Source organism: Ornithorhynchus anatinus, chromosome 6 (assembly GCF_004115215.2).
Source record: "Ornithorhynchus anatinus isolate Pmale09 chromosome 6, mOrnAna1.pri.v4, whole genome shotgun sequence".
NCBI classification, from domain to species: domain Eukaryota; kingdom Metazoa; phylum Chordata; class Mammalia; order Monotremata; family Ornithorhynchidae; genus Ornithorhynchus; species Ornithorhynchus anatinus.
Window position 1 is genome coordinate 19,710,483 of NC_041733.1, and position 11,280 is coordinate 19,721,762.

Sequence of the window (11,280 nt, forward strand, 5' to 3'; positions counted from 1 at the left end):
ACAGGCAGTAAGTGGGTGGACAGATGCATCCTTTATACAAATCTATGCAAATGAACAAGCGGACAAGTTGTCTGATTAGATTGATCAGGATTTATCATGACTGTGGCCAGGTCAGAAGGGCGACTGCAGTGGCAGGGCCCACCCCACAGTTGCCCCGATGCCCTGCAGCTAAGTGGTGGGATTCTAGGCGGACCACCTCGACCTGCCCTTCCCCTACTCTGGCCCCCTTGCTGGGTGTAGCTCCCTGGGCCAAGGGCAGGAGGGGGGGCCCTTGGGCTGTGTCCTCTACTGTTTGGGGTTTGCTGTGGTTTCAGGGGAGATGGTGAATACCCCAAGGGGCTCACCTCCATCATTACATCAGTGTCCTCTACTGTTTGGGGTTTGCTGTGGTTTCAGGGGAGATGGTGAATACCCCAAGGGGCTCACCTCCATCATTACATCAGAGCCCAACTCCCCCTCCTTCCCCCACACCCTCTCCTTGCCCCCTCCCCACTCCCTTCCTTGCGTCTTCCCCGTCTAGGGGTCAGGGGGGAAAGAAGAAGCCAGAAGTTAAAGCAGCCACGCTTACTGCCATCTCTGCTGGTTCCACGCTCTTTGTTGACTCTGACCTTAACTTTCCCACCCACATTCCTGGGCAAAGAGGGGACCACCTCCTCCTGCCCCCACAAATTGGGGGCATCTCAGTCCCTGGATGCTCTCCCCACTTCAGCTGGCAGGGGCCCAGGTAGCCTGAATTCTCCCCTGTCTCCTCTCCCCGAGGAGGACTGGGGCTGAGGTCCCAGAATACGGTGGGGACGGGAGGAGGAAAGACGGGGCTCCTTTTCCCCACAAGCCGGCCCCTCCCCCCCGGACCCCACCCTCTCCGGCCTCCACCAGTCTGCTCTTCCCCTTTCACTGAGAGAAACGGAAGCAGGGGGTTTCACTGGTGGAAGTTAGTGAAGCAAGAACATGAGCTTTCAACCTCCGGTCCCCCCCGACCCTTCATTCGCAGGGTAAGCCACCGTATGCTAATGTTGGCAAATGAAGGCATAATGTGGTATCCACCCTCTCCTGCCCCTCAGCCTCTTTCTGCCTGGCCAGAGGAGGAGGAACTGAGGTTCAGAATTGGAGTTGGGACTCAGCTTGCCATGTCTTGCCCACTCCTACCCCATGGTCTCTCAGGGACCCTGTTTCCTCCCTCCCACCATCATGAAAGGCTGCTGCCTTCTCATCTGCCTTTCGTTCTGACTCCCCACCCACTTGCCCATCCTTCCGCCCTCCCATCCCACCTCCTGGTTGAGGTCTCATAAGGTGGGGTGGGGGGGAAGGTGGGTCTCCTGGAGGAGGGGCCTGGGGCCTTGCTCCTTCTGGCCTGAGGTCCCCACCCTTCTCTGAACTCACCACAGCCCCTCATCCTTTCCATCAGCATGGCCCTTCCCCTCATTCCCAACCTCTGCTGCTGCTGCCCAGAGTTGAACCCCCTGTGTTTCGTGATGTCTGAGCTGCCATCTTCTCAGCTGTGGGCCATCAGGGGCTGGGCCAGAACCTCAGGAGGGTCATTGACGTGTGCCAGTCAGGCGGATGAAGCTGCAGCAGCGGCCCACGCTGGCACACAGTGGGGCCACTAGGAGGTCCAGGACACTGATCCAGAGGGTGCGGATGGGGGGCAGGGTCAGCATGCACAGCTGGACACAAGGCATGATGCACCTGAGGGGGAGGGCAGGGCAAAGGCCATTGTGGGTGCGAGCCCACACCCTGGCCCTTAGCTCTCCTCCCAGGACCCTCCAAGGGATGGGGTGAGGGAAAAATATTTAGACTCCCATAGGATGGTGAGGTTGGAGTGGAAGAGAGAAAACTGGGTGTCCGACTCTGCACCTGGTATCTGGGAAGTGAGGAGGGGAGTAGGGCGTGACTGAGACCAAGGGGTGCCCCATGCCGCAAGTTGGAAGGAGGGTGTTACCAGATGTGAAGGGAGCTGAGGCAGGCGAAGAGGCCTCCAGCCAGCAGGGAGCCCGGAAGCGCGCAGAGCAGGGAGATGAGGCGGTAGCCCCAGAGGCGGGAGGTTTCAAAAGTGATGTCGCTCCAGGTCCACACGCGGTCGAAACTATGGAAGGAGGTCGGCTCTGCCAGCACGTCAGCAAAGTCCACCTGGGGAGGGGGAGTGCATATGGCTGACACCTCTGTTGGCTGACTCCCCTCCATGTGCCTGGAGCCCCTCTGCCCTACCTCCCCTCCCTACACCCGGGGCCCTTCCGCCCGGCCTCCCTTCCCTGTTCCCAGACCCCTCTGCTGGTCTCCCCTGCCTGTGCCTGGGGTGCTTCCAGTGGCCTCCCCTTGCTGGGTCTGGGTCTCTTCTGTCACCCATCCACTGCCTCTCTCCCTCCTCCTCAGGCCCGTTGCCCCACCCCAGTGACCTGCTCCTCACCTTGAGGTGCTGATTGATGCCTTGGGGGTCTCGGCTGTCAGGCAGTGAACAGGGAGGCCTCTGAGGGAGGGACGCCCCCTCCGCCACGAGCAGCCCTCTCGTCCCTGGGTCAGTCTTACATTCAATGAGGATATCCTTGTCCAGCATCTTGGCAGGAGACAGGGGATGGGGAAGTGGGCCTGGCAAGGGGGCTCCGGCAACGGGGCTCCAGCCGGTCCTCAACCTGCTGTCTTCCTCCCGCAGCAGGCCAGAGATCTGAAGGAGGGGGAGGAGGAGGAGGAGGAACAAGGTTGGGGAAGAGGGTGGTCGGCCTGCCCGGCTTTGTCCCTCCTTCAGCTCTGCTCCTTCCCTGCATTCTCAGAACTATTTTCAGCCCCTGGGGTAACCTGAGCTACCCCCACCTGATGCCTCCAGTCCTGGCCACTGGAGTAAAAATATCAATGGAACCGGTCCAGGCCTCCGATCCCTTTTCCTTTCACTACCCTCTCTGCTGCAATTGACCCTCCGTGGCTGGGTATATCAACAGATGGGGGAAGGGTGGGAGGCTCTGTTTCCCAGTGCCTTCTACCTCCCTGCCGCTACTGCCCGATCAGGCCCGCTTTCCCCGAAGCCATCACCAGGAGGGTTGTATTGTTGCTTGGGTGAGCTCCTGGGAGGTGCCCAGCAGCCTGGGGTTTTGTGTTGGCTGGTAGGGTTGAAAACGGTCCAAGGAAGATTTGAAAAAGGCAATAATCACCTTGCAAAGCCACCTGCGAGGCTGTCTACATGGGATGGTCAGCCCGACCGTTGCTTTTGAGAAAACTGTTTCCACTGTCACAGCATCGCCTGATTTCCCGGACAGACTGTCTTCTAGCACCCTCGGACCACCGAGGGTCTCAGGAGAGGGTAGCAGGGGAGGGAGTTAAGTGCTTACTGGGTGCCAAACACTGTACCAATACTGTGTTGATACAGAGTAATCAGATCAGACCTAGTCCCTGTCCCACGTGGGGCTCACGATCTATGGATGGTACCGAATCCCCATTTTACAGATGTGGAAACCAGGGCACAGAGAAGGTAAGTGACTTGCCTGTCATCTGTGGGGCTGTGAGGCCTAGGAACTCTTACTCAGCTCCGCACCCCTGGTGGGCAGCGCAAGCCAGGTCCCCGACCTGGTGGGAAAGAGGGAGGAGCTGTGATGGGGAAGTCCCATGCCTTGTAGTCTCCCTTAGCATTGGAGAAATATCCCAAGGAGCAGCCTCAGGCCTGGGGCTGACAGAGCTGTGTCAGGACTGCTGGGCCAGCTATGGGGCTGGGCGGTAGTCAGAGAATAGGTGAGAACAGCCGCCAGCAGGGCTGGCTGCGGTTGGTGGCCTGGGCCTGTCAATGCAAGTCCCAAATCAGGTGATGGTTGGCTAGTGGATCACTGGGACCACCTGCCATGATTGTTGGGGAGAGGGTAACGAGGAAGGGGAGGGGCACAGGGCACCGGGCCCCAGTCCGGCCCTCTCAAAAAGGTAAGAGGGGATCCAGGTGGAGCAGGCTGGGCCCAGACCTACGGACTGACGTCAGACCTCCGGAAAGTCATGGAAAAAGTACTTAAGAGGTAGAAGAGCGATAAACAGGTCAAGAACAATGGGCTCTGCCCAGAGGGAGGCAGAGCAGGGGAGATTACAGGAGATGAGAAGGAGGGAGAGAAATGGGTGGGAGGAGGGAAAGTCTTCCCCAAACTGGTTTCTGGCAGCCTGGGGGGAAGGCAGTTGAGACTTCCTGATCCAGGGTTTTGGGTAAGACCCTCTGGAGGTCATTCTGACCCATCCCTCTCCTGCTTCAGAGCAGGATGACCTTCAATCCTTCTGGGTAGGCAGCTCCCATTGCTAAGTTGGTTGCCAGTAGGAGGGCCCATGGCCTCCCTTGGGGTCGCAACCTACTGGCCCAGCTCTTCCTGGGGAGGAAGCCCTTCCTGAGGACTGACCTCTGCCACTTGGACTGTAGCCGAAGGCCCCATCCTGTCCTTCTGGCCAGGGGACAGCAGGCCCCACCTCTGTCCAGTGGCCTGCAGAAAATAGGAAATGGCGCTTCGCTTCCTCTTTGACCTTGTCTTCTCACTGAATGGTCTCAGGCCCTTCCGGCCTGATGCACGCGTCTGGTTGTCTGACCCTTCCACCATTCTCTTGTCTCTCTTCCTGGGAAGCTGCCCAGAACTGCAAGCAGCCCTCTCTTCATCATGTCCTTCCATCCCACCTGATCCAACTCCTTCTTTCTCCCAGACAGAAGTCCTGCCCTTGTGAAGTTCTGGACCCAAGCCCTGCTCACAGCCTCCTGCTCCAGCACCCCCTTGAAAAGCCCCCTTTCCACCTGGGACCCTCTCCTGACAGTGCCCTGGTGACAAGGTGGGCCAGGCTGTTCCTCAGCTGTTGCTGGTGGAGAGGAGGAAGGGACAGTCCTAGTGCTCACCACGCTGCTGGGGGAACAGGCCCAGGGAAGAGCTGTTGGCTGCCAGCAGCAGCAGCATAGGGATTGAGGAGGGCAGTGGGGAAAGCCTTGATCTTCCCATTCCCTCAAGACATCTGAGATTTAACTTCCTCCTTCTCCCTGACCCCCAACCACCATCACTGCCTCTCTCTCTCCAGAAGGTGAGGGAGAGTTAAAGCCAGAGCTGCCCAACTGCTCCCTTGGTCAGGGCCCAGAAACAGAGCCTCACCTAGAGGAACTGGAGGGACAAGAAGAGAGAAGTTGGGAGCCCCGGAAGGCAGGGAGGCTGGAGCTGGGCCCCAAGAGCAGGGCAGCCCAAACAGGGCAGGTTGGGCAGGGAATACCGGGGACTCGGGGAGCTTGGCCCTGGAATTGGGGGTGGTCAGTGTGGGGCTTCAGAGTTGGAGGGCAGAGAAGGGACTAGAAGCAGTTTCAGGAGGAGATGGGGAGAATCAGGGCCTGGCTGCCCTCCTCCCTTGTTATCCTGCTGTTCTGCTGCTTTGCTGCTCTGCTACTCCTTAGTCTTGCCTGTTGGTTCCTTCCAAGTGTTCCCTATCCCAAGCCCTTATGGAGCTGTGGATACAAAAGTGTGTGCATGTGATGGGTGCAGAGTACTGTACTAAGCACTTGGGAGAGTACAATGCCACAGAGTTGGTAGACATGCACCCTGCTCTCTAGGCCTCAGTTTCCTCATTGGCAAAATGGGGAGGCGATGCCTGCTTCCCCTCCATCGGACTGTGAGCTTCATGCATCCAGTCTGATTGTCTGGTACTTACCCTAGTGCTTAGCATGGTGTTTGGAGCATCATCAATTCTCAGTAAACACCATCATCAAGAGGAAGTTGTCTTAGGACTCATGAGGCCAGAGAAGTGGGAAGAGGCACCAGCTCAGGTAAGCACGCACTTTGATGCAGACCTGAGCACGGGCTTCTTGTGTCTGGGATGCATTTGTGTGTGTGTGTGTGTGTGTGTGTGTGTGTGTATGAGAGAAAGCAGGTGGCACCTGGGTGCAGATTAATGACTCCACTCCTAGACTCACTCCAGTCCCTACCCCAGTCCCTGCCCCAGCACTCACTGCCTGGAGCAGAAAGGAAACTCCCAAATGCTGATGTGTGGAGATTTATTGAGGTCTTGTGGGCAAGGGTGTGGTGATGGGGGACAAAAGAGAAAGAAATGTGTGGGACAGGTGAAAGGGGAGAGAGGAAGAGAGAGAAGGTCCAGGGGGCTGGGGGAGAACTTTGGAGGGACCCTGAACCATACCCAAACCCTCCACCCTCTGGAACCTTGGTCTCCAGTTGCCAGGGGAGTGGCAGGGGCCTGCCAGGAGGAGTGGGTGGGGAGGAGTTGATGATCCAGCCTACTGTCCTTTGCCAACCACCCCACCCCCATCACCTCATGCCCAATGTCCCACACCCCTCACACCACACCCACTGCTCCACTGCACTGCCCCATGCTCAGCAACCCCCTTGCCTGGCAGCCGTCTATGCAAACACACAGATACCAGCCTATCCTATATATGTGCACACGTACACACACATACACACTCATGAGCCCACAAACGGGACAGGCACTCACAACTCTGGGGACACATACACCTACTATGCTCACACAGGCACCCATAAAACCAAAAAATATAGAAGTCATGAGCACACGTAGCCAGCACGTGTGCACATGGATGCACGCGCACACACACACACACAGACACTCAGCCCCATAGGGGTCTCAGGCTTTCCTTTCCTATTCCCCCCCCACCCCCCACCTCAGGCAGGAATCTCTGGGATTCTCCTGACCCACCCCAGCTCCCCAACCCCCAGGACTTCCCAGCCTGGCTGACTCCCAAGTGGCCATCTGGCCTGCTGGCTATGGACCCCGACCTCTTTGCCCCTGACCCAGGTCCCTCAGGAGTGGATCTCTTTGGCAAGGGAGGAGGTGGCTGTGGCACAGGAGTCCTCGGGCAGGATGGGTCCGGGGCGCTGGCAGCAGAGGAGCTGTCGGAGCTCGGAGGAGACGCTGCTGCTGAAGGAGGCATAGATCCAGGGATTGGTGCAGCTGTTGAGGCTGGCGAGAAGCATGATCAGCGTGAATGCTGGGCCTGTCGGGGCAGGGAGGGTGGAGAGGTGGGTCGGGGTGGGGAACCCTCGATCAGAGCCGGCCCCTCCTCTCCCCCATTCCAGGAGCTCCCAGAAGGGGTTCGGGGTTGGGGAGGGGTCAGGGTGGAAGAGAGACAAGGGAGGTGGGAAAAGGCATCAGGGGATTCAGTTCACACACGTGTGAGTGTGTTCATTCATTCATTAAGTCAATTGTATTTATTGAGCACTTACTGTATGCACAGCACTCTACTAAAGTGCGTGTGTGTGCGTGTGTGGCGGGGGAGTTTGTGTGCCTTGGTGGGTCTGTACATTAATGTCTTTGGGCACGTGTAGGTGGCATAAGTAAGGGTTTTTATGTGTATTTCTACAAATGTGTATCTTTAAAGGCAGGTCATGACGGAGCTGTGTGTGTGTGGGTTCATGTTGGTATTGTACTCTATGGAGACAGTCCAGTGGTCAGTTCTCGAAAGTGTATAGGCAACGAAAGGTGGGGGCAGGATGGGGGTGAGGAAGGTGGTGGGTGGGTTCAGACGTACCGTTCTTGGGAGAGTGTGGGTCCCAGACGGCCCAGAGCTGCACGAGGAAGAAGGGGGCCCAGCACAGCACGTACACCAGCACGATCACCAGCGTCATCCGCACCGTCTTGGCCATCGCACCTGACACACGTGAGGCCTCAGCTGCTCCCCCAACCGGGACCCTGGCTCTGCCCCCACGGCCCTCCCGGGAGCCCAGCGGCCACCGCCGCCGCCCCCTCCCCCCTTCCCTGATGCGCTTTCGCTTCTGGTAGAGGCTGGTGTGGATCTCTCGGAAGATTAGCACCTGGCAGGTGGCGATGCCCGCCGTGGGCAGCACGAACACCACGAGCGTGATCCAGGTGACGTAGGCCTTGCTGCCCCAGGGCTCCGCAAATTGGGCCCAGCAGTCGTAGGCCCCATCTGGCATCCTCATCAGCGAGAAGATGAAGATCTGGGGCAGGCTGAGAACCAGGGACGAGGCCCAGGCCACCAAAACGGGCATGTTCCAGCGGGCGCCACCCCGGCGGAAGGTGGCCATGGGCCGGCAGATGGCATGGTGCCGGTCCAGGGTCATGGCCACGATCATGTAGGAGGAGGCATACATGCCCACCATCTGCAGGTACTTGACAGCCCGGCAGAGCAGGTCCGGCCCCTGGAACCTGTCTGTGATGTCCCAGAGCAGCTGGGGCAGCACTTGGAACAGGGCCACCGCCAGGTCCGCCAGGCACAGGTGGGTGATGAAGACATGCATGGGTGCCCGCTGGCGTCGGCCCTGCCTTGCCAGGGCCCCCAGCACCAGGGTGTTGCTGCCCGCCACACCCACGAACATCACGGCCAGCAGGGTTATCTCTGCCCGGGCCAGGGCCTCGTCGCGCTTGTCCGACTCCGAGGGAGGGGCACTGGCATTTATACTAGAGTTGGAGTCCCAGAGGATGCCTGGAAGGAGGATGGGGGTAGGGTGGGGGCCGGGGAGAAGAGGGTTAGTTATGTGGGGCTGTGGGGACGGTGAGGCCCTAGCTCTGGTCTTTTCCCCATACCCCATTTCGAATATTGCCCCAGGCTGGGGAGTCCAGAGGGGAGGGTCCAGAGGAGAAAGGGGAAGAGGGGGAAATGAAAGGACTGTGAGGGGTCTCCAAGGATTAGGAGGCTCTTGTGTTCCAAGAAGGGGGGTCAGGGCAAGAAGAGTGAGGCAGAGTGGGCAGGGGTAGCGAGCAAAGGGGAAGAGAGGGAGGGGCAGGAAAGAGCAGAGGGGCTGGATGTAAACGAGGGTGACATGGAAACTCCCAAGAACCTCATTTCTCTAGGCATCTCCCGCCCTTTAGCGCCTCAGAAGTAGCCAACCTTGGGCACACCCCCATCCCAGAGCCTGTGCTAGCCTGACCCCACAGCTCTGTGAGGTGTTCCTATGCCCAGAGATCAGGCTGAAATTGGTTAAGCTTTCTGGAGCATTACAGCAATACGCGCCTCCCCTTCCACCCCCAGGCCTCCAGAAATAAAGGCCCAGTAGTCCCTTTGGGTCCGTGGCTCATCTTAAGTGCTTAGTACAGCGCTTTGCATGTGGTAAGCACTCAGTAAGTACCATGGATTGCTCTTCTCCCTTGTTTGTGGCCAGAGCCTCCTCCTACATGCCACCTGTGCCCCAGCTAGTCTCCCGGATCTCAGTTAGTCCGAGCCACCAGGGCAGAGCCCTTACCTGGAGCTGCAGATGGCCCATCCAGTCCTGGGGACATAGTGGAGAATGGGCTGAGGTGCTGCCTGACTCTTCTTATCCCAAGGGCTGGGCCAGGCAGGGGCATCTAGAATTCAGAGAGCAACAGGACAGGGGGCCCAGGTTCCTGGGTTCCCAGCCAACTTGCACCACTTTCCTTCCCCTCACCCGCCTCCCTCCCTCCGTCCCTCCCCGATCCAATCCTTCGTTCTGAGGCTGGGTTCAGACTGAGGTCCGGTTAGGAGGGGGCAGGGCCAGGAAACGGGGAGAGGAAGGGATGGGAATTGGAATGAGACCAGAGGAGCAGGACGGCAGAGTTCCCCAACCTGGGAGAGGTTAGGTGGGAGCTGTGGGAGGACTGGGAGGGGACTGTGTCTCTCTGAATCTTCTGATCCCCATGCCCTCCTCCCTGGCACCCTGTGCCCGGTGTTGCTTCCACTCATCTCTGGGCAGAACATCATGGTCTTCTCAGCCCCGCCTTCTTCTGCCCCACCCAAGGACTTTCTGCCGCTCTGTAGTTCCCCTCAAGGAATGGGAATTCTAGTTGTTTCCCAGTCCCTGGTCCTGGGGTGGAAAGGTGAGGTTCTTCTTGGAAAAAACTCTGTTCCGGGAGCAGAGTTAGGAGCCCTTGAGTCTGGGATGTGGGGATTGCCCCAGTCAGGATGGGAGCAGGGAGACAGCGTGGCTGTGGGTAGGTGGGACCTATCTCTGGACGCTCAGTCTGAATCAGCTTCAGCCTCCTTCTTGGGCACCCACCTCCCACTTCTCCCACCCTGCCCCCTGAAAACCGGGGTGCCTGGCCCTGAGGGGAGTTGGTAGGGGGTGGGGGCGAGGGACAGGAAGGAGGGAAGGGGATGGCAGAGGGGAGCTGAGATCAGGAAAGGAGAGGCAGACGGGAGGCAGGGGCAGGGATCCAGAGAACAGACATTACCAGAGGCAGGGACACATTAAGAGACAGAAATTGGAGAGAGACACTTGCCCAGAGGCACAGAGACAGGGACTCCAGAGACAGTCACAGAGAACCCAGCCCACCTTCTGCAGCTCCTATAAGTGTGTCAGGGGGTTCCCCATCTGGCTGGTTGACCGGCCTGGTTCTCCATGCCCGTTCCCTCTTGACTTGGGGAGGGGAGGGTCCAGGTGCCCCCAAGCTTGCCCGCAAGTTTGCCCCTTTGCCTCCTGAGAGCTGAGAGTGGAGCTCTGCTGTGGTCAGGAGTTGACTGAGCAACAAGCTCTGGCTGTATCCAGTGTGATTCCGGCGCCTGGCTCCTCTCCCCTTCCCTTCTGGCCCCTCCCCTCTCCTCCCCTTTCCCCTTCCAGCCCCACTAAGGAGGGGACTTCCTCCCCACGCCCCTCCCCTCCTGCCAGCCTCGGCCTGCCCTCCCGCCCCCCACCTCTCCTCACTAGAGCCGAGGACTAGACCACCTCCATCTGAGACTTCTGTTGTGGTCTGGGGTCCCTGCCTCCAGTGCTCAGAACCAGTTGCAGGAGAGCCCAGGAGTGCATGTTTAGGGAGCAGCCACTCCAGAGGAGCCCCCAGACTGCTCCAAAGGCTCACCCCCCAGTCCCAGAGGATACCCAGAGGCCCTGCTTCCCTCTACCCCAATCCAATGCCTACAGTGCCCTCACAGCCTCTGTGCCCCCCGGGGATCCTAGGCCCCTCCTTGGGGGGTCAGTTGAGACTCTCGATGGTGGCTGGGACTGACCTGCACCATGGGGGCAGCCCTCCTCCCTGGCTGGCCCAAGATGAAGGCGGAAGGGCTGCAGGGAGTGGAGGGTGGGGAGCGGGGGCTGGCAGATTACTGCCCCGGAGGATCTCAGCTTCCGGAAGCACTCCCCTCTGTCGGCCTGGCTTCCTGCCCCAGCCGGGCAGTGGGAGTCAGTGGGGGATAGGATCAGGAGGTGGTGGTGGGGACCAAGGGGAGAGCATTCTTGGAAGCATTCTGTTCCCCCCTCCACCCTTCCTCTTCCCCCATCCCTCCCGCTTCCCGCTTGGTGGGGGTTGCTCTGTCTTAGAGCGGGAGCCAGGAAGTCTGACTGGCCTGTGAGAGATCTGCCACCCTGATGAGAGGGGATTGTCAGGAGGGCTGAGGTTGGGGGGGGAAGGAGGTGTCTT

General features: G+C 59.2%; 2 protein-coding genes across 3 annotated transcripts; both read right to left on the reverse strand.

The window, feature by feature from the left end:
- Positions 1–1,535: 1,535 nt before the first annotated feature.
- LOC100091379 (caveolin-2) lies at positions 1,536–2,551 on the reverse strand. Its single transcript, XM_001520215.4, has 3 exons — positions 2,405–2,551; positions 1,940–2,127; positions 1,536–1,686 (listed from the first exon to the last, which is right to left on the reverse strand). Exons 1-3 carry the CDS (start codon positions 2,549–2,551, stop codon positions 1,536–1,538), a joined length of 486 nt encoding a protein of 161 aa, XP_001520265.2.
- Positions 2,552–5,957: 3,406 nt separating this feature from the next.
- On the reverse strand, positions 5,958–10,417 carry AVPR2 (arginine vasopressin receptor 2). 2 transcript variants are annotated; one of them, XM_001520222.4, is made up of 4 exons: positions 10,200–10,417; positions 9,153–9,255; positions 7,481–8,395; positions 5,958–6,946 (listed from the first exon to the last, which is right to left on the reverse strand). In XM_001520222.4, exons 2-4 carry the CDS (start codon positions 9,253–9,255, stop codon positions 6,753–6,755), a joined length of 1,212 nt encoding a protein of 403 aa, XP_001520272.2. In that variant the 5' UTR covers positions 10,200–10,417; the 3' UTR covers positions 5,958–6,752. The 2 variants fall into 2 exon arrangements, with proteins under 2 accessions (XP_001520272.2, XP_007663815.1); XM_007665625.3 differs by having other exon boundaries at positions 9,153–9,294.
- Between the last annotated feature and the right edge of the window lie 863 nt (positions 10,418–11,280).